Below are 26933 nucleotides of genomic sequence, written 5' to 3'. Positions count from 1 at the left end.
GTAATGCTTCATCACCAGCTTTTCCAATTTACCAGTAGATATTTGATTAACAGTAATGGCAGGATAGTTCTTCCGATTCCCATTTTCGTTATTCCTTCTCAAGGAGCCGTAGATAATCCATCCAAGTCAGGTTTTCATAGCATACGGTCCATCACCTTGGCTTCTCACAATCTGTATAGGTTCCAATGCCTTCAAAACATTTGTTCCGATAAGTAGGTCAATATCAGAATTTATTTTAGATATTTTGACATCCTTCAGGTAAGGCCATTGTTTCAAGTCTTCATGTCTGGGTATATTTTGACGACCAACAGGCATGGTTTCATGTGTAAACACTTCAGATATTGGTATAAAATTATCTTCATCCAGACTAGATATCTCTATATTTGCAACGTAATGACTCATGCACATTTTATCTTCATTCATGGTACGCAATCGAATCTTAGTCTCTTCTCCTGTGATGTTCAGCCTTCTCGTCAGGTTTTCTGTGCAAAAGATAGTCGAACTACTGTGATCCTAAAATGCATATGTTTGCAACACTGCATTCATCTAGCTATTCTGTACTGGCAATATAGAGAAGATACAGGCTTCAACCCCGGCCCCAATATGAGCAGTTACTTGAGTCAAGGTGACAGCATCACTAGTAGTTGGCTTCTCCTCTGGCTCCTTCTTCTCTATTTGCTCTGGTAGCTCTTCTTCTATTTGTTCCGGTTTCTCCTCTTCTATTTGCTCTGGTGGCTTCTTTACAGTATGAAGTGCTTCAGAATGATATTGCTTGCACTTATAACAAATTGTAGGACTCTTACAGTCTCTCACCATGTGTCCTTTTTTCAAACATCCAAAACAGATTCCCTTCTCTTTCACGAAATCCACCTTTTCTTTATATTCTCTCATCTTGAGTCTTCGACACCATCTTATAGTGTGACCAACTTCATCACATAACAAACAAAATCCTATTTGCTTGATAGTAGTTACATCTCCTTTCATTCCACCTGTCGTTTCCACAGGTGTTATAGTGGTAGCAAAACTGCTTCTCTTAGGTACTGATCTTTCTTCAGTTTTGGTAAAGGTAGAACCTTTGTTAGTTGCAATTGGTTTATGATCTGCAATAGTCCCGTGGTGTGGCTCTAACATGTACCGTACTTGCCTTTCCAAGAAATCTACCAGGTCTGGTATCTTGGCTAGTCGCTTCTTCTTATCCAATATTCGGCCTGCTTTATCTCTCCACTTTTCTCTCAGTCTTCTGGGCAACTTGCTAATGATGACTCTGGTATTACTTGTAGGATTCATTTCCTCCATGTGGCCGAGAATCTTCATAGAGCTGCAACAACCTCTCAGAAATATTGCATAATCACTCAATGCCTCCCCATCTTCTGGCTTGATATCTTTCGGCTTGATATCTTTCCAAGCAGGGGCCTTCTCCATGTATGCATTAGCAATCCTCTGTTCATTACCAAAACGTTCTTTAAGTAACCTTCTTGCCACTTTATAGCCTTAGCTGTCAGGCTCATTTTGACAACTTTCTACAAGTACCTTAACACTTCTGCTTGTGTACTTCACCAGAAACCGTAAGCGCTCCTTTTCATCCGTAACCTTTGTTTCTAATACTTCTTCTAATGCCCTTATGAAAGCCTCATGCTGCAAAGGATCTCCATCATATGTAGGAATTTCTACTGGTGGTAGAATGAAAGAGGTATTTTATCGAGCTATGATCTGGTTGAATTCAGCTTGCATATTCGCGAATGCCAATAATCCATCCTGATAACCTTGGCTTGGCGCCAACGGACGATAGACAGGCCTCTGTGGCTCAAGCTGGCTTGCTCGAGCCTGTATATCGGAAAAGCGTAGTCCGCTGTTGGTTTGTCCCGAGCCTCTCCGGTGTTGTTTGTTTCGGTCTAGCACCCATTTGCTGAAATTAAGTTATACCCATCTTCCCCTGTTCCAATGGGTGTTCATAGCCGTGCAATCTGGTGGTCCTCGATTGTGGAATTGATCTAACTGCTGACTCGCGTGGAGCAGTTTTTCCTCTCAAACCAGAGTTCATCGTCTTCGATGCTTTAGAGCTGCATCTTGAACCCTCACTTTCCAATATCTCCTTCTTTAATTTGATCACCGCCGTCTTTGTGTCTAATTCCAGCTGTTCCTTTTGTCGCTTCATCTGCTCCTTTTATCGCGTTATCTGTTCTATCATCTGTTCTTCTTGTCGCCTCATCTCTTCTTCGTCTTGCTCAATCTCATGTTTCTTCTTCAAGGGATCCACTTCTATTGAGAGAGTGGCTAGATCAGCATCAACTCCCAATTGAGCAGAAAGCCTTGATACTGAACTAGCTATAGAACCAGATTTATGTCCTGATCTTCATGTAGATACATTCGAGATACTATCCCGTGGTGTAATCTCTCCTTCCATTCCAGCACCTTGTTGCATCGCATCTCCTTCTTTGATACATGCTCTCTGATAAACTTCAGCTAACTATCTCCTGGCATCTTCCATGGAATCATTGAATAACTTCACCTTTACTGCATACCACTGGGTGTGTCTTTCGCGTTCTTCGAGAGATGACTCTGAGTCCATCAGTGCATTTTGTTTCTCTTGAATCTCCTGGCAGAGGTTAAGTAGTTGGCTCAGATTAGGTTCCACTTTGATTGCGTTCTTTTCTGATTCCATTAGTTTCTTCTGTTTCTCAATTAATTTGGTAACCTGTTTCCATAGCTTTAAAATTCAAAGTATAATAGTCGATTTCTACTCACGATATCATGATAATGTCTTCAATCTTCAAATAAGTCGTGCCTCTATCGACAAACCTCTAGGCCAGTATCTGGCCGAGATCTATTGTCTTCAATTCCTCTTCTGTAACCAGTCTTCTGGCCAAATTTCTCCCGAGATCCTGGCCTTATTTTCTGTCCCTCTGCTATGGGACTTTCTGTCCCTCTGCTATGGGACTTTGACTTGATATAGCGGCAGATTATTATATCGTTCAAGAGATTACTCCCTCTAGCCACTTAAGAGACAACATTGGTTTAGGAGAATGTCGTATTGCGCATGTGAGCTCTCCGTGAGACCTTCAGAGCTTCTCTAAAGATAAATCTTCATAACACAGTCATTTGATTAATAGTTTCTTTATTGTTGAAAAAAAACTGTAAGATATTCATCCAACCTTCTTATCTGACTCGTACACTTTAATCTTTGTCAAACTCCAGCATATCGCTTTTAAACGTTAGAAAACTCCTCATGTCTTGGCAAAACTCCACATGGTCGAAGGGTTTTCCTTCTAGCCATGTCGAGCTCTAAAACTAAACTAAGAAACTAAGCTTCTGTGCAAGAGAACCCAGCAGCCAACACGCCCCCGACTACGTAATAAATCCCACCCACATAATTACGGGCAGACTAAAATTTAAAGGCAAATGCCATAATTAATGACACACAAAATAAAGCCAAATGGCCTCTACAACATTTACAGAGAACATGGTTGGGTGAAGTTTCAGGTTGGTCCCTTCTTCGGACTTGTTTCTCCATTTTACCAGAATCATGCTTGGGCTTGGATTGTTTTCTTTGGAATGCCAGAGGTTGAGGGGAGACTTGATAGAAATATATAAAATTATAAGAGGCATAGATAGGGTAACATTCAGAACCTTTTTCCCAGGATTTGAACAGAAGGTCCTGGGTGTCTGCAACACCCTATCAGGATAGTGTGGAGGCAGATACGATAGTGGATTTAAGATACTTTTGAATAGGCACATGGATAAGCAGGGAATGGAGGGATAAGGATTATGTTCAGGTAGATAAGGTCGTTGGCACAAACATTGTGGGCTGAAGAACCTGTTGCTTTGCTGTACCGTTTTATGTTCTATGACAAAGAAGGTTCCAATTTAATTCCCAATATTCACGAGGATTAATACAAGTGGAGTCTGTTTTCTGAGAAAACAAGCAAACATTATCCCTCTTAATATCTCATCAGGATTTGAGTATAGGAGCAGGGAGGTTCTAGTGCAGTTGTACAGGGTCTTGGCGAGACCACACCTGGAGTATTGCATACAGTTTTGGTCTCCAAATCTGAGGAAAGACATTCTTGCCATAGAGGGAGTACAGATAAGGTTCACCAGACTGATTCCTGGGATGTCAGGACTTTCATATGAAGAAAGACTGGATAGACTCGGCTTGTACTCGCTAGAATTTAGAAGATTGAGGGGGGATTGTAAAGGAGTCAAGTCTGACACACTGTAACCTTTACTGAGTCTTTAATTAAGCACATGTCACACACACGTCCCAGCACTGACTGCATTTAGTCTTCAGGCGTACTGGAACCAAAGGGGAGGAACAAGGGGAGGATATCACAGTTATACTGATATGGCTGGGCGTGGTTAGTGGTATTGAGGTAGCTACATTATAGGTTGCATGCATAAACCATCTACATCCTTTCCCTTAGAAATTTAAAATTGAAGTTATTACAGTGGCAGTGTGATTATACAACACTTGCAAATCTAAACAAAATCACCGTAGCGGACAGGAGGTTTGACAACCCGAGCGAGTGCGCATGGCACCCTCACCCTCCCCACCCGATAGAAGAGGAGGAGGAGCAGTAACAGCCGGGAAGGAGAAAGTCGGCGGAGACCCAACCGGGAGTGCGGAAGGCGACCCAACCGGCACGGGTGAGCCAGGGGAAGGAGACGGAGAGCGGGCAGGGAAGGAGAACCCAGGAAGAGCAGAGGGAGGAAAACGCGGCAAGCAGACTGACCGGGGCATGCAGGGAGCTGAGGGGTAGTTAGTAGTGGGAGGCTCGAAACGCAACGGAGGAACATAGGGGGCCGCAGGAGGAGGCTGAGGCTCGTTAATGGCCAACAGGTGCTGGCGGCTACGGCGGTAGACAGTTCCATCAAAGTCCACCAGGTAAGATCTCGGGGAGTCATCCACCCCAACCACGGTAGCGAGTCGGGAGAATCCGGTGGCAGTCTGCATGCGGACGACCTGGCCAGGCAGTAGTGGTGAGAGCGGGCGGCAGGACTTGTCGTGAGAGCAGCGCTGTACCTCATGCTTGTGAGCAATCCGTTGCTGGACGGCGGCAGGCTGGAGGACCTTGGGCACCAGGGATTGCTGGGCGATCGGCATCGGTGGGCGAAGCACGCGGGACATCAGACGTTGGGCAGGGGATCGCATGGTAGCGTCCCAGGAAATGTTGCGAAGGTTTAGTAGACCCTGGTAGAAGTCACCATTAGAGAGACGAGACTGGTCGAGCAGATTCTTGGCACTGCGGACAGCACGTTCGGCCAGGCCGTTGCTCTGCGGGTATTCAGGGCTGCTGGTATAGTGAGTGAAGTTCCACTTCACAGCGAAAGCTTTGAATTCTGCACTGGTGAATTGACGGCCGTTGTCAGTCTGCAAGCGGACCGGGGACCCAAAAGTGGCGAAGTGTCGGCGCAGCTTACTGATGACCATTTCAGAGGTGATGGCAGGGAGAAGGTCCACTTCGAACCAGTTTGAGTAGGAGTCGACCAACACTAGGTATTGCTTGCCACGCCATTCGAATATGTCAGCAGCCAGCGAGGTCCAGGGCATGGCAGGCGCTGGCTGCTGCAGAGGTGGCTGGCGCTGCTGATGAGGGACAAGAGTGTTACAATCAGGACAGGCGGCTACTCGGGCCTTAATGTACTTGGCCATGCCGGGCCAGTAGTATTGTTCTTGGGCATGTGAGACAGTGGCATCGGCTCCTGGATGCCCCATGTGGGCTGCGTTGTAGTACAAGTCGTACAGGGAGGCAGGGACGACCACCTTGTGACCCTTGATGACGATTCCGTCCCGGAGCACCAGTTCATCGCGAACCAGAAAGAAAGGGTGTACACCCGCAGGCAGCGAGGTTCGTTTGTTTGGCCACCCCCGCTGGAAGACAGCTGCGAGCTGTTGCAGGTCGGGGTCGTTGGCAGTGTGCTCAACCAGGCACTGCAGCTGCTTAGAGGGAACAAAGTTGACATTAAGTACCTGCAGATCCACCCGCTCGTAGGGGTGTCTGTCGCAGGAGGACCAGGGGGCCCGGGACAGCGCGTCGGCCACATGCATCTCGGTGCCCCTCTTGTACACGATCAGAAAGTCGAACCGCTGGAGCTGTAACATCATTCGCTGGAGTCTGGCTGGAGCGATGTGGATAGGCTTGTTGAGGATGGTCACCAAGGGTTGGTGATCCGCCTCGACGGTGAACCTGGTACCAAAAAGGAAGTCCTTGAACTTGGAGCAGGCGAATACAACCGCAAGAAGCTCCTTCTCGATTTGTGCATAGCGCTGCTCAGTGTCTGTCATGGTACGCGAGGCGTAGGAAATGGGCTGCAGCGAGCCGTCATCATAGAGTTGCAGGCAGGCAGCACCGAGTCCGAAACGGGAAGCATCACACGTAACCACAATCGGACGCTGTAGATCGAAAAACTTGAGAGTCGGTGTGCTGATCAGCTTTGTTTTGAGGAGGTCGAAAGCCAGCTGGTGTTGGGGAACCAGGACCAGGCAATGTTTTTTTTCGTCAGCTGCCTCAGCGGTGCGCTCAACTCGCTGAGGTCGGGGATAAACTTCCCCAAATAGTTGACCATGCCCAGGAAACGCTGCAGGCTGGTAACATCTGTCGGGGCAGGAAGCTCGGAGATAGCGGTGGTCTTCTGCGGATCATGTTTCAGCCCGTGGGCCGTGAAGATGTGGCCAACATAGGGTACTTCAGCTACACGGAACTTGCACTTGGACGGGTTAAGTTTTAAGTTGATCTGGCGTGCGCGGTCTAGAATCCGTCGGAGGTTGCGATCATGCTCAGCAGCATCTTTCCCATAAACAAGAATGTCATCCACAATAATGGCACACGGCAGACCAGCAAACAGTTGCTCCATGGAGCGCTGAAACACTTCGCTAGCGGAGTTGATGCCGAACGGCATTCGTAAAAACTTGAATCTTCCGAAGGGGGTGCCAAAAGTGGTTAAGTCTGAGGAGCGTTTGTCTAGAGGTATTTGCCAGCACGAGCTCCTGGCATCGAGGACAGAGAACACCGTGGCCTGACCGGCCTGGGCAGCAACATCTTCTACAGTCCTCATAGGGTAGTGGGGACGTTTTATAGCCAGATTCAGGTCTTTGGGGTTGATGCACACCCGTATCTCGTTCTTACCCTTCTTCAAGGTGGCAACCATGGTGGAGACCCACTCGGTGGGATCGCTGACGGCTGCAAGCACTCCCATGTCAACCATGTTCTTCAGCATGGCTTCGACCTTGCCCTTCATGACAAACGACACCCTGTGTGGAGCACGGACAACGGGCACAACCGACGGGTCAGTAGCGATCTTGTATACAAGTGGCAGCTTACCCAGCTTATCATCGAAGAGGTCTGGGTACTCGGAGAGTGGATTCAGCATCACCCGCACTTCGTGGACCGTACGGTCGAAAGACACCAGACCGAGATCCTGACAGGCCTGATTGCTCAACAGGGTCACACAGTCACAGTCAAGAATTAAAAACGACAGGTCACGGGATGCTTTCTTCAGCACACAGTGGAAGGTGGCCCTCCCCACAGGTGTTAGCTCCTCTCCCCCATAAGCACGCAATATGGAGCGATCAGCAGTCAACAGCTCATTATTTCTTATCTTTTTGAACAGGGATGTTGACATAACATTCACCTTCGCCCCCGTGTCGAGCTTAGCAGTGAAGGACTTGTTGTTGACAGTAATGAGCACAGAAGGATCGGGGAGGCGAGATCGACTATGAAGGAGAGTGTAAACACTGGCATCTCCCATGGAAATACTGGGCTCAGAATCGAGGGCAGTGTCGACAGAAGATTGGGAATCAAATTTGTTATCAACTTGCTGAAGGTTGTTTAAAACTTGTCTGGGAGCTGGGGGAACGTTCCCATGGGAGCGACAGGCAGCTGAAAAATGGTTCATCTTCTTGCAGAAGTTACAAGCTTTACCAAATGCTGGGCATGCGACTGCATGGAGTGGATATAATTGCAGTTGGGGCACTTCTGGACAAGCGGGACCCGAGCGGCATAAGTCTGCCGCGGTGCAGGGCGAACATTGACTAGCTTGCGACGGGGCATAGCAACACCAGTCAGATTAATAGCTCGATTGTCAGATCCCCTCTGCCCATGTGGCGGGGCAACTACTTCAGCTATACGGCATGCATGCATTGCCTCAGTCAGGGTGAGGTCTGGTCTTTGGAGCAGATCTGCACGTAGCTTCTGATCTAGCATGCCGGTGACTAGAATATCTCTGGTGAGCTGATCACGCATGGTCTCAAAACGGCACCGCTGAGCAAGGTAGCGCAGGTCAGCGATAAAACATTCAACAGGCTCATCAGGCTGCTGTTTCCGTGTAAAGAACCTAGCCCGCTCCAATATGCGGTTGGAGGGCAAGTCACAAATCTCCGCAAACTTGCGTAAGAGACATACCGGGTCATTGGCAGATTCCGCCGGCTCGACGGCCTGGTCGTTGTCATCCAGGACCGCTGGATTATAGTTGAAAGCCTGAGCCCGCTTCATAGCATCGGGACCGGCAAGGTTCAGCAGGAGTGAGGCTTTGACCGCATCAGGGTCATTTCGGTGCACGATGTTGATGAAATGGTTGTAGTCCATCACGAAAGTAGCCCAGCGTTCCGCAATGTCAGCGTCAAAGACCAGGGGAGAGGGCTTACGACATGAGAACGCCATGGTGAATGGGGAATTAAACACTAGTTGGACTAGGGACAAATAAAACCCGATAAACAGGAGGCGCGCGTTTAACTTGCTGACACCATGTAAAGGACTCAAGTCTGACACACTGTAACCTTTACTGAGTCTTTAATTAAGCACATGTCAAACACGTCCCAGCACTGACTGCATCTAGTCTTCAGGCGTACTGGAACCAAAGGGGAGGAAAAAGGGGAGGATATCACAGTTATACTGATATGGCAGGGCGTGGTTAGTGGTATTGAAGTAGCTACATTATAGGTTGCATGCATAAACCATCTACAGGGATCTTATAGAAACTTACAAAATTCTTAAGGGGTTGGACAGGCTAGATGCAGGAAGATTGTTCCCGATGTTGGGGAAGTCCAGGACAAGGGGTCACAGTTTAAGGATAAAGGGGAAATATTTTAGGACCGAGATGAGAAAAACATTTTTCACACAGAGAATGGTGAATCTCTGGAATTCCCTGCCACAGAAGGTAGTTGAGGCCAGTTCATTGGCTATATTTAAGAGGGAGTTAAATGTGGCCCTTGTGGCTAAAGGGATCAGGGGGTATGGAGAGAAGGCAGGTACAGGATACTGAGTTGGATGATCAGCCATGATCATATTGAATGGAGGTGCAGGCCCGAAGGGCCGAATGGCCTACTCCTGCACCTATTTTCTATGTTCTATCAATGGATTTTTCATTACTAAGGAATCAAAGGATATGATGTCAGTACAGGAATGCATTATTGAGTGAGTAGATGAGCCATGATCATAGTGGGTGGTGGAGTCGAAATGGGCTGAATGGCTTACATTTGCTTCAGATGCTTCTGTGCTTGTGGGTTTTTGAATTGGTGCTTCTGTTATTCCATTATCATGGTCATGCAAGTCCCATCGCTGCCAGGTAAAGTCCTACTTATGCAAGAATTTCTCTTTACCACACTCAATGTTGGCAAAGCAATTTAGCCCACAGGTATTTCACCTGCCTCTCACTCATTATTTTGATCAAGAATTGGGTGCAGATGTTAAGGGCCAGATAAGTGGAATGAATAAAATTGTAGGGAATTCAGTCAATCAATGTTGAAGTGAATGGCATAATATTTTCTCAATTTAAAAAATATTGCCTCAATTAAAATTTATCTTGCTGGGGATCGCATATGCAATTTAGTGCTTTCTAACTTCCTTGGAGTAAAGTGCATATCTGAAGAAACCTTGTGTCAATATCGTACACAGTTAGCTATTTTGCAGAACGGTCAAGTCAGCCGAAGATAAGTCTATCTTGCATTTTGGCACATTGTTATGTAAACTGGATATATTCCTCACACACTCTTGTTTTATGGTGAGTTGGCACACATTGCAGAAAAGGTTAGCTGTTGTCCAGTTTAGGGTGTGAGGTCATTTGGCCGCATCAATAGATTTTCCTTGGAGACTGTGACTAGCTGACATATACCTGTTGAAACTGAATCGACGATACGACACGATGCGAGATAAAAAAAGCTGGAGAAATTCAGCGGTGAGGCAGCATCTATGGAGCGAAGGAATAGGCGACGTTTCAGGTCGAGACCCTTCTTCAGTCTGATGCGATACTTAGAACTTTATATACTGGTAGGAAGCGGCTGATTCGGACACTACATGCCGCTGAGAGTGTTCTTCCGACGCCGGAGTACCATCATCCGGCGAGAGGGCCTGAAACATCGGGCCGTCCGTAGCGGCGACTGCAAAGGCCTCAAATAGGCCCCGACCACGGGTGAACAAGAGGAAGAGAACTGAACTTTTATTGCCTTCCCTCACAGTGGGAAACATTGATTCCGCTGTGGGGGATGTTTTATGTTTCATGTTAAATTCTATAGTGTTGTGTTTATCTTATTTGTGTGCTGCATGGTAACTCAAATTTCATTGCACCAATTGGTGTATGTGACAATGAATGTCCTTTGTCCTTTTATCCCAGGAAGGAAATTGATCTACCAACAGTCATAAAATCTCAGTATGGATTGGGAATCAAACCGGAAACATTCTGATTTATCTAGCTTTCTGCTTTATTAATTACCTTTTGAGCCATCAGTGGCATTGCTTAAAATGTTTTCTTCAATCCTCCCCCCTTATTTATTTAAATATCATTCTTCTCTATTAAAGATTAATTCTCTGTCATATTTTGTCTCAGTTGAGGAAGAAGGTGGATAACCTGGTGCTTAAATGGAATAATTCCTTGATTAAGGCGCATAGTGTGATCTTAATTATTCAATTGAACTGTGACGAATGTTACCATATCACGGTGTTTGTAGATGGAGTCTGCAGTACCTTGAGCTGCACCTCTGGTGGAGGAAAATGAATGGGGGTTGAGGATAATTAGTAAAAGGCCTAGAGGTGACCACACCAAAGACTTGCATAATCCAGAAAGAAGCAGAGTTTTTAATTGGTAACAGCACATAACTCAATGTTCAGGTCAAAGCTGTAACTCTGTTAAAGGATTATGTTTCTGTTGAAGAGATTTTTCCCCTCCAGCTGTACAGGTAGCAGATGGTTTTTATCTCGATAGTTATTGTTGAGGCAGTCTCTCCTCTACTTCTTGAATATGATTTATTGCTTGTCCTAGGAACCCACTTGGATTCAATAGGTTGAACAGAATAAAGGTACCATATGTGAATGGGGTAAATCATAATTAGTTACAACTGTTGAATAAAAAGTCCATATTTTTAAATCTTTAACTATATATCTGCAACTAATTGACTCTGAATGTTCAAATAAAAAGTGATTATCTCTTGATGCTTAACAGGAAACAGTAAAATGTACTTCACAATAAAATATATTTCCTTAAGAGGAGAGAATTATTTACAATTAAATTTGCCATGTAATGGTGTTGTAATGTTTTTTTAAGTTACGATATAAATGCCAAATTATGTCAGGTTAATGAATTCCAGCTGTCGGCATCATTAGCCAGTTCTTGTGGATTTTCTGACAAGTGCTCCAGGTTCAGGGTATTGGAGAATGTCAATAGCCAGTGAAAGAAGGAAAGCAGAATCTATTTAAATCTAAGACTATCATTGCAGCAAAATATCATTTTTAACATACAGGGAAAATACAGTGTTTAATGGGGTAGATAGTTGTTCAAATCACATGAATATTTTGTACTTTCAATAGAAAATTGAAAAATATCTCTTTCCCCTTCCATCCGCAAATCATTGAAGATATGAATAGTACACTAGACATCTCATAGCTGCAATAAAGTTGAGAATCATTTTACTCTGTTATCTTGGCTTTGTGAAAATGGTATTAAAATGTTTCTGTTAAATGAATGACAGCTGTATTTTGCATTGAACCTTGGCTCACTGGGAGAGGCATTCTTTTGATTATACTTCTTTAATGCACATTGGGACTTTTAAAAGTTATTTTTAAGGAATTGCATGAATGCAAGTTCCTTTCATATGTGCTGGGGATGAGAACACATTTTGAAATTGTTCTTAAATTCTACACATTTAAAATGGAGAGTCCTATTTTAGGCAATTTCAGATTTTTCTAATAACGCAAATTAGACACACAATCAAATTTCTTTTAAAAAAAAACAGATTTGTGTTAGCATGCTGAAAAGTTAGCACTTTTTAAATTTCTGCAAATAATGCAGATATGTGGTGATGTATGTTATAGTTTCCGATCTATTTTTACAAATATACTGAATAATGGGAAAGGTTTCGAGGGATATGGACCAAAAGACAGGCAAATGGGACGAGCTTAGATGGGGCATCTTGGTCAGCATGGATGAGTTGGGCAGAATGGCCTGTTTCTTTGCAGTATGACACTATAATTATCTTTCTCACTGACCGTTTTCAGTTGCATTGTCACAATATTTTTTTGCAAATAAACAGTAATTCTGTAGCCACAGTGTTCTACCAATAAATATGGAAACTTATGCTGATTATGATCATCTTAGTGTGCAAGGTGTTAATCGATTTGAAAGAAAAAGGGTAAAGCATTCAATCCAAATATCAAGAATGGGAAATAGCATTTTGTAGGTAGCTGAACTTGGTTCCTATGAGTTGTTTAGTTTAGTTTAGGGTTTTGAGCCTCCAGTGAAATTGCTGGGACTGCATCCTCGGCTATCTGCATGCATTGGTGTTCATGACCACAATAGTGCTCCATAGGGCAATTTCATGTGAATGTCACTGTCTGGTAAAGGTCATAAGGTCACATGTAGTAGGAGCAGAATTAGGCCATTCGGCCGATCAAGTCTACTCTGTCATTCAATCATGGCTGATCCATCTTGCCCTCCTAAACCCAATTCTCCTGCCTCTCCATTACTCCTGACACCTGTACTAATCAAGAATCTATCTCCGCTTTAAAAATATCCATTGACTTGGCCTCCATATCCTTTTGTAGCAAAGAATTCCATATATTCATCACATATTTGCTTCTCATCTCCTTCTTAAAATAACTTACTTTAATTCTGAGGCTTTGACGTTTAGTCCTAGACTATCCCACTAGTGGAAACATCCTCTCCACATCCACTCTATCCAAGCCTTTCACTATATAAAGTGGGCATATGGTAAACTTGCCTTTGTCTGTCAGGGAAATGTTGGGAAATTATGTTGCTGCTGTATCAAACATTGGTCAGGTCATATTTGATGTACCATGTCAATACATTATATGAAGGATGTGGATATTTTGGAGAGGGTGCAGGAGAGGTTGCCTGGATTGGAGAGTATTAACTTCAAGGAGAATTTTGACACACTTGGATTGTTTTCTCTGGCGCATCAGAGGCTAAGGGGTGCTGGAAGTAGTGGATATAGATAGGATAGATAGTCAGAGTGTTCTTCCCAGGGTGGAAATGTCTAATTCTAGGTTTAAGATGAGAGGGGGGAAATTTTAAAGAGATTTGAGAGGCAACAGTTTTTTACATAGGGAGTGGTAAATGCCTGGAACATGCTGCCAAGGGAGGTGATAGTAGCAGATATGTTAGCATTGTTTCAGAGGCATTAGTGAGACACATGAGTGGACTGGGAGAGGAGGGATACAGTTAATGTACAAACAGATGGTATTTAGCATCATGGTTAGCACAGACATTATGTGCGGAAGGGCCTGTTTCTGGGTTGCACAGTTTTGCCTGGTTAATACACTGGGAAGATGTAACTCGCTGCAGTGACCTAGACTTGTTTGCTCTTAAACAGAGTTTGATGTTGTTTTTTGAGTATACAAAAATGTGTGCCATACAAAACCTGATTTTGCTTTGTATGTTTTTCAATCTGCAAGTTCAAATAGTATAATATTTCTTTAGGTACGAGGACAAAGCAGCTAAAGACCTAGACAGATACAATGTACAGCTGAAAAAAGCCATGGAAGAAAATCCACAAAGCAAAGAACAACAGCCAAAACTGGCCCAAGCTTTTAAGGTTGCTAAGAAGCACAAACAAAATGCACCGCTTTCAAACCAACAAATATTGGATAGACTTTTCCAGTCACAAATCCATAACAAAACCAGTACGGAACTTCCTTGTAAGACAATAGATGTTCCATTTTCGTTGAGTGTTTTAAAAAAACAACTTGAGCAACTTTCCAAAAACCATGAGACAGGTGGTGAAAGACTTCATCTCATTAATTGCTTGACTTCCCACAATGGATGGGTTGTGGCCTCCAAGAGGAGATTGATGTTACTAAACCCTTTTCGCGTGGAGGAAGCTCTCCTGTTTCGAAGACTGATGGAGAATCATATTTTTCAAACAGAAATCCTTGAGACACCAATGCCTCTAACTAACAGGTAAAAGAAATATAATCAACATGTATTAACACCTTTAAATGTGGCGGTTAGACCATTTTTAAAGATTGGCATCAGTATAATAGGCGGCATAGTGGTGCAGCTGGTAGAGAGCTACTTCACAGAGTCAGAGACACTGGTGTAATCCTGACCTTAGATGCTCTCTGTGTGGAGTTTGCGTGTTCTCCCAGTAACCCAAGGAATTTCTCTGGGTACTCCGGGTTGTAGGTCATAGAAACATATAAACATAGAAAATAGGTGCAGGTGTAGGCCATTCGGCCCTTCGAGCCTCCACCGCCATGCAATATGATCATGGCTGATCATCCAACTCGGTATCCTGTACCTGCCTTCTCTCCATACCCCCTGACCCCCTGATCCCTTTAGCCACAAGGGCCACATCTAACTCCCTCCCACAAGGGCCACATCTAACTCCCTCCAGAGGTCAACTGACCTTTGTAAAATAATCCCTGATGTGCAGAGAATGGATGAGAAAGCGGAATAATGTAGAATTAGTGTGAACTTGTGATCAATGATCAGCGTGGATGGTTTTCATGATGTATCTCTAAACTGAACTAAAATAATTTTGATATTACATCTCTCTGAAAATTTAATGTATATAACATTATCAATTTAGTGTACTCCCATTCATTTTTTCAGTTCAAATGAATGGCAAAATTAAGGCATTGAACAATATTTTTAATATGATTTCTCGCCAATTATTTTCCAAAATGAGAATGATCCCAGGAATGATTGGGTTAACATATGATGAGTGTTTGACGGCACTGAACCTGTACTCACTGGAGTTTAGAAGGATGGTGTGGGGGGGGGGAAATAGATCAGCCACGAATGAATGGCGGAGTAGACTTGATGGACTGAATGGCCTAATTCTGCTCCTATGAACTTATGAACAAGTGTGAATATATTAATCAATCCAGTATAAACATCTTCCCTGTTTGATATAAAACTAGTAACATGTACCTTTTGTGTCAGGTACAAATAATTAGACCGATAAATAATTAGCACCAAATCCTAATTGTAGTTCCAAACATAATAGCTCTAAATTTTCAAGAATGCTATTTTATCCCTGATTCTTTTCCAGAATTCTATTTTATCCCTGTGTCAAATCTATTAACAATTACTTAGCTAGTGATGATTGTTTTAAATGTTTAAACATTTGGAAAGTTTGAAGACACATGAATTATCATAACACGAGCTATCTGCTGTAGTCTACTGTTCATCATTGCCATGACTAACCGGTTATCTGATTTGTTTCAGTCAACTTGGAGGGCCCCAATATATAGATTGCCTCTATAATTTGCAAAAAGGAAACACTACAATGAATGGGATAACTCACTTTACAGATCCCAGACTTGTCTCTAATGGGTTTAAGATACAACTAATCAAAGGTATGTTGTAAATGAACTTTGTTATATTCCATAAAATATATCTTCATACAAATAAAGCAAGCAAATTATTATAGTAACATGAAAGTAAGAAAAGTTCCATTTTTATTTTCCCAAAGAACTTCATTGTGTTACAATGAACAGTTTCATTATGTGCTGGGAATTTTAAATATAGCACATCGATTTCTAACTATAAATCGATTTCCAGACTTCCAGTTAATTTCAATCGTGTTTGATTCAAAGCCTAGCGTCAAAGAATAGAAATGGGTTATTTTGTAAGATCTTTTAGAAGGTGCTTTACTATCTTCTTGCAGAGGCACTTTGTAGCAACACCTTTGTTTTGTTTAGATGAATGCCAGGACTTGTCTTGTTTTTTTTGCATTAGTTTAGTTAACTAGCTCAAATGGCCTAGGTATCTCTGGAGTTACTTGTAAATTATATTTACACTTTTTAGATGCATTAAGTATTCCATGAGCAATTCCTCTGAATGATGGCAAAGGTGAGATTCTTTATCGGTCTATTTTTCACTATAACCCCCAGTCCTTTGTGTATTTTTCACCAGCTGGTGAAACTGGAAGGTTACTTGAGCCTATTAAACTATATTTAAACCATATGGTCTAAAATGAGCTTTGAGGTGTAAAGGCACCCGCTGTCATGACCTCCTTGCTGCTAAATGCAGTTTTGGGGTCACCAGCAATCTATACTTTACATAATCATCCATAAAACATACAAAATGTGTCAGAGATAAGGCGTTCCGCCCAATAATAGCAATAAATTATTCTGACAGAATTGCTGTGTCAGTAACTGGTCAGTGCAAGAAAGAGCATGAGGGTTTTTTGCAGGCACACCTTCCTCACATGGAAAACATTTTAGGGGTCTAACCTTTGCAGCAGATTTCCAGTGACAGCACATCAAACCAATTCTGTGCACCTGGGGGGAAAAACGTTGAGTTTTGGCCTTTGGCACAAGCGCAAACATTTCCATTGACAGAACTGCATTGCATTAATCTCCCATTAACCAACGTGGAACGTGAAAGATTGGCAGTTTTCCCCCAATTTAGAAATTTATAATCCACACACCCTGTTTAAGATTTTTGCAAAAATGCTCAGTGATTTTTAGTTACTGAAACTGATATTGTAAAAAAAAAGTGTATCATTGGATACCTGATGTGATGGGTACAATTCACCTAAAGATAATGCCATGGATTCTATTGGAGTTGTATCAATTACAGTCTCTATAATGATGACAATATCCCCATCCTCTGCAGAAATTATGATCATTATTGTTATAGTTTCCTTATCCTTCTTTTTGTCAATTCAGTTTAACCAGTTGAATCTCAGTGGGGCATTTAAAACAATTTCGATTTTTTTAAATTGCCGCATAGCTATGGAAATACTCTGAATTGTGAAGTTAATGGTTCCCAAGGCGAGGATGGAAAATAACACTTCATTGTGCCTCCTGTTGTATTGACAAGGAATGTTGCTAACTCTATCCATTGGCAGTGTCTACAGAGTGGACTGTGTCAACTCTCTTTATTTAAGGAGGTTGTCAGTATGTTGTGTGCAGTTTTGGTCTCCTAATTTGAGGAAGGGCAGTCTTGCTATTGAGGGAGTGCAGCATAGGTTCACCAGGTTAATTCCTGGGATGGCGGGACTGACATATGATGAAAGAATGGATCGACTGGGCTTGTATTCATTGGAATTTAGAAGGATGAGAGGCGATCTTACAGAAACATATAAAATTCTTAAGGTATTGGACAGGCTAGATGCAGGAAACATTTTCCTGATGTTGGGGGAGTCCAGAACCAGGGACCACAGTTTAAGAATAAGGGGTAGGCCATTTAGGACTGAGATGAGGAAAAACTTTTTCAAGCAGAGAGTTGTGAATCTGTGGAATTCTCTGCCACAGAAAGCAGTCAAGGCCAATTCACTGGATGTTTTCAAGAGAGGGTTAGATTTAGCTCTTTGGGCTAATGGAATCAAGGGATATAGGAAGAAAGCAGGAACGGGGTACTGATTTTTGATGATCAGCCGTGACCATATTGAATGGTGGTGCTGGCTCAATGGGCCGAGTGGCCTAGTCCTGCATCTATTTTCTATGTTTCTATGTCAGTGAAGAGAAGAGTGAGGGAAATAATAGAACTAAATTATTACTGAATTATCAATATGACTGTTCTTATTAAAATCGTTAATGAAAATGTTTCCCCTTATATTTTTCTTATGTCCATGAGTAAATTGTAATCTTTGACATTGAAAACTAGAACTTTTTGAACAAATGGTTTGCTTTAAATTGAAACTCTGAATACAAACAGAAGACTCTAATAGGAAAATTAGAAAACATTGAAAGGAGAGCTGCTGACTGAATTATAAATCTTACTAATGAAAGTAGATTCTCAGTGGATGGAACAAGAGAACATTTCCACTCGAGACTCTTTAAAACAGAATGGTTATTTCCAAGAAAGGTCACCAAGTGAAGATTTATTTTCCTCTTGCTGAGACGATGGTTTTTCAGTGTCCCTGCCAGGAAGATCTGCTAACATATATGTGCAATTCAGCAATACGTCACTCACACATTCCACTGGGGCTTGCTCCTTGTGCAGGGTGATGCAGGCATTGACCCTGGATGAAATTTGTTATTAAACATATTTGACAACTGATTCCCTTTCTTGGGGAAAGACACACTGCCTTGTTTAAATCTGCTTAGTATGTCCATCCCCAAGAGGTTGCCAAATGTCACTCGGGCCATGTGGGAATTGTTAACACAAGGAGCAAGTCAGAGCCCGAGGCAACTTTTGATAAACCTTCCAAAGGTTTGCAGCTGTAGTTAACTTAAGCTGAAATAGCTATAGCACTTCAGTTTCGAAACAGAAATAATTTATACTTGTCACTTTGTTGCCATACCGAAAGAAAACTTCTGAAGTTAGTAACTGTATTTAACTTTTTATTTTAAATCGCTATCTTTTTTAACTTTATACAAAAATTAATTATGCTGCCTACAATCATAGTCTTTCCAAACCTAAAACTGTTCTTTATTTTTCATGATTAGGTGGTTCAACTGGAGAGCATCATTTGGAAATTCGAGAAATAGCTAGGTGTTTACCTTTCTATGATATATCAGATTTACGAGAGATTCTGAACACAATTTTAAATAAAAATGCTCAGCATGTGCACCAATGCAGACCTTTGAAGGTTATAAATTATTTGGAGGTAAGACACTTGTGGTAAATACCCCCAAAAAGTAATACATCAAGGTAGCAGGTGATTCTGGTGGAAAGATTCTTATAATGAAAACCTAGTGCTGTGGAGGCAGTTTTAATTAATTTTATTATACTGTTCTTCGGATGGTAAAATGTAGATAATTGGGATTGTACGATATTTGTGAAAATTATATTTATCATCTTCGTATTAAGTATTCTATGTTTGCTACTCTTTATCCAAGATCGTGGGAAGGGGCATTGATATGCTCTGTGCTATGGTGTTATGTAACTTGACAGCTTGGGAATGCTCATAAGCTACGGAATGTCTTCCTCGCTCTATTTTTGCCTCCTTCCTCAGAGGAAACTCATTCCCTCTACTGTGCTGTTGGTAGCTCTAAGTGAAATTGAGCAATGTGGGAATTGCAAGCACATGCCTGACTACAGTATGATGGTACAGCATATTGGCACAGTCTCCAACACGCTGATATACCACCGTAAACAATGTGTCTTTCCCCCTTCTAATGTTTGCCAATATTTGCTTTCAAGCAATCGCATCTGAACTGGTTTGAAATGAAGATCTGAGTTTCAGTTTAGTTTATTGTCACGCGTACCGAGGTACAGCAAAAAGCTTTTGTTGCGTGCTAACCAGTCAGCAGAAAGGCAATACATGATTACAATCGAGCCATTTACACTAGACAGATACATGATAAGGGAATAATGTTTAGTGCACGGAAAAGCCAGTAACGTCTGATCAAAGATAGTCTTGAGGGTCACCAATGAGGTAATACGATGCAGATTCACAAATATATGAGGAGGGAAGATGAGGGATTGTTTTATTTCACCATCAATGAATGGTGAGGGTCTGGAACTCGCTGTATGGAAGAATAGTAGTGGCAAACACCCTTGTAACATTTAGAAGGCAGACAAATGAGCATTCAGCACTGAGACCTACAAAGAAAGGGGAACTGCATGCAGCCTAAATGGTACATCTTTGGCCAGATGGACAGAATGGCCTCTATTCTGTACTGTGAACTTGTGAGATCAAATGAAGTAAAGTAATGTTGTGTGATTGGGGGGGGGGGGGGGGAGGGGGGGAGAGAGGATGGACGTGATGGAACTGGTTTGTTGAAAATTACTTTTATCAGTGTTGTAATGAATATTCACAGAGACATAGAAAATAGGTGCAGGAGTAGGCCTTGTGTCCCATCAAGCCAGCACCGCCATTCAATATGATCATGGCTGGTCATCCAGAATCAGTATCCTGCTTTTCCCCCCATATCCCTTGATTCCATTAGCCCTATGAGCTATATCTAACTCTCTTGAAAACATCCAGTGAATTGATCTCGACTGCTTTCTGTGGCAGAGAATTCCACATATTCACAACTCTCTGGGTGAAAAAGTTTTTCCTCATCTCAGTCCTAAATGGCCTAACCCTTATTCTTAAACTGTGACCCCTGGTTCTGGACTCCCCCATACCTGGCAGAGAAATCCCAATGTGTGTGTGTGTGTGTAGTATAATACTGCTTCCTTTCTAAACCTGGGCACGACAAAAAAATAAATGCGTTGGCCTTAGAAAGTATTTTTATGCTACATCCATTCTGTCACAGCATTCCATGGGCTGCATCCAAAAAAAAGTTGCCGTACTTTCTTCATCTGCAGACTGGCGACCTATATTACCTGCTTGAGGCATCCACCTTAATGTTGAGCTGAGTTGCAGGCAGCTGCTGCCAGGCCAGTGGCAGTCACCATCACCAAGCTTCCACGCAGCCTCAGGTGCAGACTTTATAGGGACCAACAAGTAATAATTTCTGATCACACCATCCAACTCCAGAGTGGCCCCTTTCACTCCTCCGACTGTTACATCTTTCCTGGTCCCATCTCCACCACCCCCCTCCCCCCCCCCCCCCCCCTCCACAAATCCTGAGGGCTGATACAAGACCAAGTGGCCTAATTCAAATGAAACACTGAGTCACCAGATTATCACAAGTGCGAGCTGCCTCATTTTCCAGATCGAATACTTCTTCTTCTATTTTACTGTTATTTCTTCACCATCTTTTTTTTCTAAAATAAATAGAAGATACTGGAAATCCTCAATAGGTCAGGTGGCATCTTTGAAGAGTGCTATAGGGTGATCATCGGATTTAACTCAGCAGATCATGCAGCATCTCTGGAAGAAAAGGAAGGGGGACATTTTGATTGGAACGCTTCTTCAGGTTCTGAAGACCTCGTCAGACCGCCAGAAGAAGGGTCCCGACCAGAAACGTCGCCCATCCTTTTTCTTCAAAGATGCCGCCTGGCCCGCTGAGTTGCTCTAGCACTTTGCCCATCTTTGGTATAAACCAGCATCTGCAGTTCTTTGTTTCTACATCATCAGCTTTAATTTAGTTTAGTGTGGATACAGGCCCTTCGGCCCACAGAGTTCATGCTGACCAACACTAGTTCTATCCTACACTAGGGACAATTTACAGAAGCCAATTAACCTATAAACATGCATGTCTTTAGAATGTGGGAGGAAACCGGAGCACCCAGAGGAAACCCTTCAGTCACAGGGAGAACTAGACTAAGTGGGACCCGTTGGGTCCCATGTTCACACGGGAGGGCTGGTCCCTCGAGGCAATATTCCACCTCTCCACCAATTCCAATATTGGTGGCCAGTGGGTGGGGGCATTCTGGAGCGCTGGTATGGGCGTTGTGGGCTGAAGGGACTGGTCTCCAGTGGGCTAGTGTGGACATTGTGGGCCAAATGGATTATTGGGGTGGCAGCTCAGTCCCTCAAGCCTGATGTGCTGGCAGCTCACTCATGGCTGGTGGGCTGCCAGTTGTCTCACGGCTATTCCTTGAAATTCCATTTCAAGCAGGGTGCAAGGCCACCAAATTCAAATCCATTTTCCTACCATTTCAAGCAGGGTGCAAGGCCACCAAATTCAAGTGCAGTTTATTACCACTTTGAGCAGGGTGCAAGGCCACCAAATTCAGGTTCAGTTTCCTACCACTTCAAGCAGGGTGCAAGGCCACCGAATTCAAGTGCAGTTTCATACCACTTCAAGCAGGGTTTGCAAGGCCACCAAATTTAAGTGCAGTTTCATACCACTTCAAGCAGGGTGCAAGGCCACCAAATTCAAGTGCAGTTTCATACTACTTCAAGCTGAATCCAAGGCCACCAAATTTAAGTGCAGTTTCATACCATTTCAAGCAGGGTGAAACCACCATAAAACCACACAAGACACCACACTCACAGTTCAGTAGACATTCAGTGTGTTCAGTTGATTCACAGCTCAGACAGAGTCGTGACCTCTCCCTCCCCCATTATGCAGAGACTGAGCCACAACCACACTTCATGGTTTTATAATCACTCCCCCTCCCACCGGAAAAGGTGTGGCCTTCATGGAGTGATTGACAGGAGAAAGATTCTCAACATTTTTTAAACACTAATAACATTTATTTTTCATTGATGGGAAGAATCCTCTGCACCTGATGAGCGGAGGGGGACTGAGTAAGATGGCCAAAAATCACAGCCGTAAGTGGTCGTGTTTTATCTAAAATCAATATACAGTGCAAACAGGAAGTTGTCAAGTTTAGACCAACAGCCATTTGCAGTGCTTTTTACTTCAACCCAAACCCCCAAACAACCATTTGCAGTGCCTTTTACTTCAACCCAAAACCCCCAAACAACCATTTGCAGTGCTCTTTACTTCAACCCCAAACCCTCAAACAACCATTTGCAGTGCTTTTTACTTCAACCCAAAACCCCCAAAAAACCATTTGCAGTGCTTTTTACTTCAAACCAACCATATATTCATTTTCAAAGCACATTAAGGGCACTCAAGGTCAGTAAAACCACACTCACAGTTTCGTGGACATGTGTTCAGTGTTATTCACAGCTCAGACTGAGAGACGTGACCCTCTCACTATCCCCCATCTTACAGAGACTGACTGAGGCACAACACTTCTGGGTTTTCTAGTCCCTCCCCCCTCCCACCAGCAGGGGCAGGAGAGAGAATGTAAACATTTTTAAACATTAATAACTCTTTTATGTTTCATCGATGGGAAAAATCCTATGGTCCAGCTCAGCAGAGAGGGACTCTGAGCGAGGTGGCCAAAAATGACGGCCGTAAGTGGCGCCGTTCTTTCAGAAATCATGAAACAGAAAGTCAGAAAGTGGTCAAGATCTTAGTTTTAGTAATATAGATGTACAAACTGCATACAGACAGTACCTGTAGTCAAGATCGAAACCGGGTCTCTGTGCTGTAAGGCAGCAACTCTACCGCTGCGCCATAGGCAGCACAATGGCGCCGTAATAGTGTTTCTGCCTTGCAGGCTAGAGACTCTGGCGCGATCCTGACTTTAAAAGAGGAATGGCAATATAACAATAATTCTGTATCTGTATTTGTCGCCAAAGACGTTGACTGACTAGCTGAGGATTTCGAGCGTCTTTAGTTTAATTTGAAACGTCCAGCATCTATACAGCTTTGCTTTTGGATCTCTTTTCTCATCCCTAAACCAGCTTTACCACAAGATGTTTTAATTTATGGATGGATAAAGAGCTAAAGCTGCAATTAGTACACCCTGTTATTTAGTTTAAGCCTTGCCTTTGTGTGAAAGGTAACTGAAGATCGGATCCTTGGCCTTTGCCAAGTCAGTTAATCTCAACCAGCACGTTGGCCGTCAGCCAATATACTGAAAGGGAAAAGTTCCTGCCTTTTTTCCCTCGTTAGCATTTGCTGAAATGGGAAGCAGTGTTGAAGGATGTCGAGTTGCAACTGGATCAGGTTGCGGGTAAGGTTCCTTGGATGCAGTTATTCATAATCCAGGTTCTCTTCGCTGATGTAGCAGAATGCTATTCGAGGCATGGGGACAGGAGTAAAAATTTGAGCAAAGGAAAGAAATAGGCAATTGCAGGCAAGGTCAACCACAGTTAACAAACATAATAGAAAATGTGTACTGACTATGGAATAAGTAGGAAAGAACTGCAAATGCTGGTTTAAATCAAAGGTAGACACAAAATGCTGGAGTAACTCAGCGGGACAGGCAGCATCTCTGGAGAGAAGGAATGGGTGATGTTTCAGGTTGAGACTCTTCTCTCCAGAGATGCTGCCTGTCCCACTGAGTTACTCCAGCATTTTGTGTCTACCCTGACTATGGAATAAGTGCACTCTCCTGGCAAATAGCAGCATCTCTTTAGCTGTGTGCATGTTAAGATACTAACGCAGAATTATGGTTCATTAATTTAAAACATTTCCCTGCATTAATGAAAACCTCAATCCACTGTCCATGAATCCACAAATTCATTTGATTTTCGTAGACATGAACAAAAATCATGGATTACGATTTTTACTATTAATTTGCCATATAGAAAACAATTCTAAACTTTCAGAGGATCTATAGATTTTCATTTTTTCTCTGTCTCTGCTCTTGTGCATCTCATCTATTATGAAGGTACTCAAGCTTTCAAAACTGAGGTCAGTTTCAGGAATGCCTGGTTTGTCTACTTGTGCTCTTGACCTTTGTCCTTTGCCCCTTCGTTCCTGCCAGTTACAGGGCCAGAACCTAAGGGCAAAGAGCAGAGTCCAGTGACATTTATACACAACCCGTTTGTTCTACATATTTTCATAAAGCAAAGAAATAACTGTCCTGAGTGCACCATCAGACCAAAGAAGGACAAAGACATGTTTTTAACAACTGTGGAGCATCATAGCTTTTAAAGCAACATGACTCAAACTATTAATCTCACTATTTATCTTAATGGGTTTTATTAGAATGGTAGAATTCATAAACCTCTTTATACACTTCTTACTCTGCTGGGTGATGTGAGAGTGTACAGTTTCTAGATGTACAAGGGAAATAACTGGATGGGGTAAAAATGTTATATGCTGCAAAATACAACTCTGTATTTATCGTAATAACGAATCTCACAGCACATTAATTACAATTTTGCTTCAATGCTTATTCAAATATATTTAATTTTCTCCTGAAGGGAGAAGCTGTTCGTCTGGCTCGAAAGTTACCTTCCCACTTTTCAAGGGAAGACACAGAAGATATATTGTTAAGGATGCAGCAACAACTGGAAAAAGACTCTGACAGCTGTATTCATGGCCGTCCATTTTTGCATCATTTAGCAAACATTCCAGAAACAGAATGACTGGACATTATGTACAGCAGGGCCAAAGAATGCTCATTGTTACAACTGAAAATGTCATATGGAGGAGCAGCAATAACAATTGTTTAATGCAAGCAAAAACCATTTAATATGGACGCAAGTAAGGTACGGTAGTCTTCGTTCATAGTTTTTGATTTCAGTCAATTGTGTGAAATTTTAAATATTCTGTTTTCTAAATAAAACTTACTTTATTAAAAGGTAAATTCCTTCAGAAAATGCCTTCTATTTTGCACTCAGTAGTCTTTGGTAAAATACAACACACAGTTCTGATGGAATATCCTTCTCTTGGATCCTTAGCATTTTGTCTAGAATATTGTCTGAACCAGAGCATAAAGATAATTAGGTGAATAGTATCAGCAGATGCACACGTTTCTTATATTTTCTCACTGCAGGTGGAAAATAAAAGTTGAAGAAATTCTCCTCTCTCTCTTCTCATCATTTTATTTTGCTTAATGGGGAAATTGAGCATCCCATACACTCCAGTAGCCTATTTCTCAAAATCAGCAGCTGCAATACGGATGAGTGTGCCATGGACCAGTTAGTTTCTCAAGTGGGTGGATCTAGTAAACAAGACGGGCAGAAATTCCACAATGGAGATTAGTTAACCATGGGTTCTTAAGGGTGACAGAAGGTATAGTGTTTTACGTACATGGAAATAAGATATTTCTATTAAAATTCTGAATATTGTTACCAATAATTGAGAACTTTGTTTACATTCTCAAACAAAATAATTCCACGTTATTTTAGCTCACCACTGTCTCCTCCGCCCCTGAGATTGCTCTCGTTTCACAAAAAAATACTGGAATTCCACAATCAAATTTTGAGATTTTTTTTAAATTAGGAGCTTCCTCACACATCTGTGTTTCTGATGCTAGACTCTTTTTATCCCCCACATTGATGAGGCACATTGGTCCCATTGTTTTTTTGCATAGAAACATGATCGTCTTGATCAGTGCTAAGAGTTATATTCTGCACTCAGCATAATACAATGTAATTGTAACAATTCCTTGATTATTTCCATGAATATGGAATTGAAAAGGGTTTGTTGCCTCATTGTGTAGCAGTTAGCAGTTTTGGCAGAGAAGATGTTACTCTTTTTCGGGGCGCAAACGTCCCGGAGGCTTTGGGCCGAGCACGTCATCCTTGCAGGGGTTGAGCTCCATCTCTCATGCCGGTTAGCAGTATAGTTTAAGATTGTTGTTTCTGTAGTGGGTTTGGTGTTTTACGGGGTAGGGGTGCTAGCCCTACGCCCAACCCTCCTCCTTTGTCCGAGCTTGAGACCGGCACTGGCTTGGGGTGCCCATAGCCTCATTATATTTAAGTTTATTTTTCTCTTTTTTTTCTTTGTTTGGACACTTAATGTTAGACTACTACAATGGTTTTATTTTTGCAGTTGAAACCAAACCAGAAAAAATGCTCAGTAGGTCAGGCAATATCTGTGCAGAGAGAAATAAGGTTTTGTTATATGTTTGATGAATGCTCATTCAGTTCAAACATCAACTCCGTTTGTCTTTCCACAGAGACAGATGGATCTTTTCCAGCAATTTTTATTTCGATATTTAATGCGTAGGATTCAAGGTACTTTGTATTTTGCTCTTATTCCTGAATTAATTACTTCCAGCACCTGTTTGATACTAGACTTACATTATGGAACATGCCCGGACATAAATTGTGAACTCACACAACAGCTACAAATGCATTGTTGATCCATCTGTAATATTTCATTGCAAGCAATGATAGTTGTGTTAAGATTTGACTCACATTTTACTTCAACAAC

At 42.5% G+C, this 26933-nt stretch overlaps 1 protein-coding gene across 2 annotated transcripts in view; it reads left to right on the top strand.

Annotated features, from left to right (window-relative positions):
- Positions 1-25359, top strand: part of pms1 (PMS1 homolog 1, mismatch repair system component) — a 96462-nt gene extending 71103 nt beyond the window's left edge. For both annotated transcript variants that reach the window (XM_033023771.1, XM_033023772.1), the window contains 4 exons: positions 13924-14403; positions 15676-15806; positions 18849-19009; positions 24974-25359. In XM_033023771.1, the coding sequence (XP_032879662.1) occupies positions 13924-14403; positions 15676-15806; positions 18849-19009; positions 24974-25138 (937 nt within the window). In that variant the 3' untranslated portion in view covers positions 25139-25359. The remainder of the gene's footprint in view (positions 1-13923; positions 14404-15675; positions 15807-18848; positions 19010-24973) is intronic.
- Positions 25360-26933: the final 1574 nt, after the last annotated feature.

This window comes from Amblyraja radiata, chromosome 7 (assembly GCF_010909765.2).
Source record: "Amblyraja radiata isolate CabotCenter1 chromosome 7, sAmbRad1.1.pri, whole genome shotgun sequence".
Taxonomy (NCBI): Eukaryota; Metazoa; Chordata; class Chondrichthyes; order Rajiformes; family Rajidae; genus Amblyraja; species Amblyraja radiata.
This window is presented reverse-complemented; position numbering and strand designations above follow the sequence as displayed.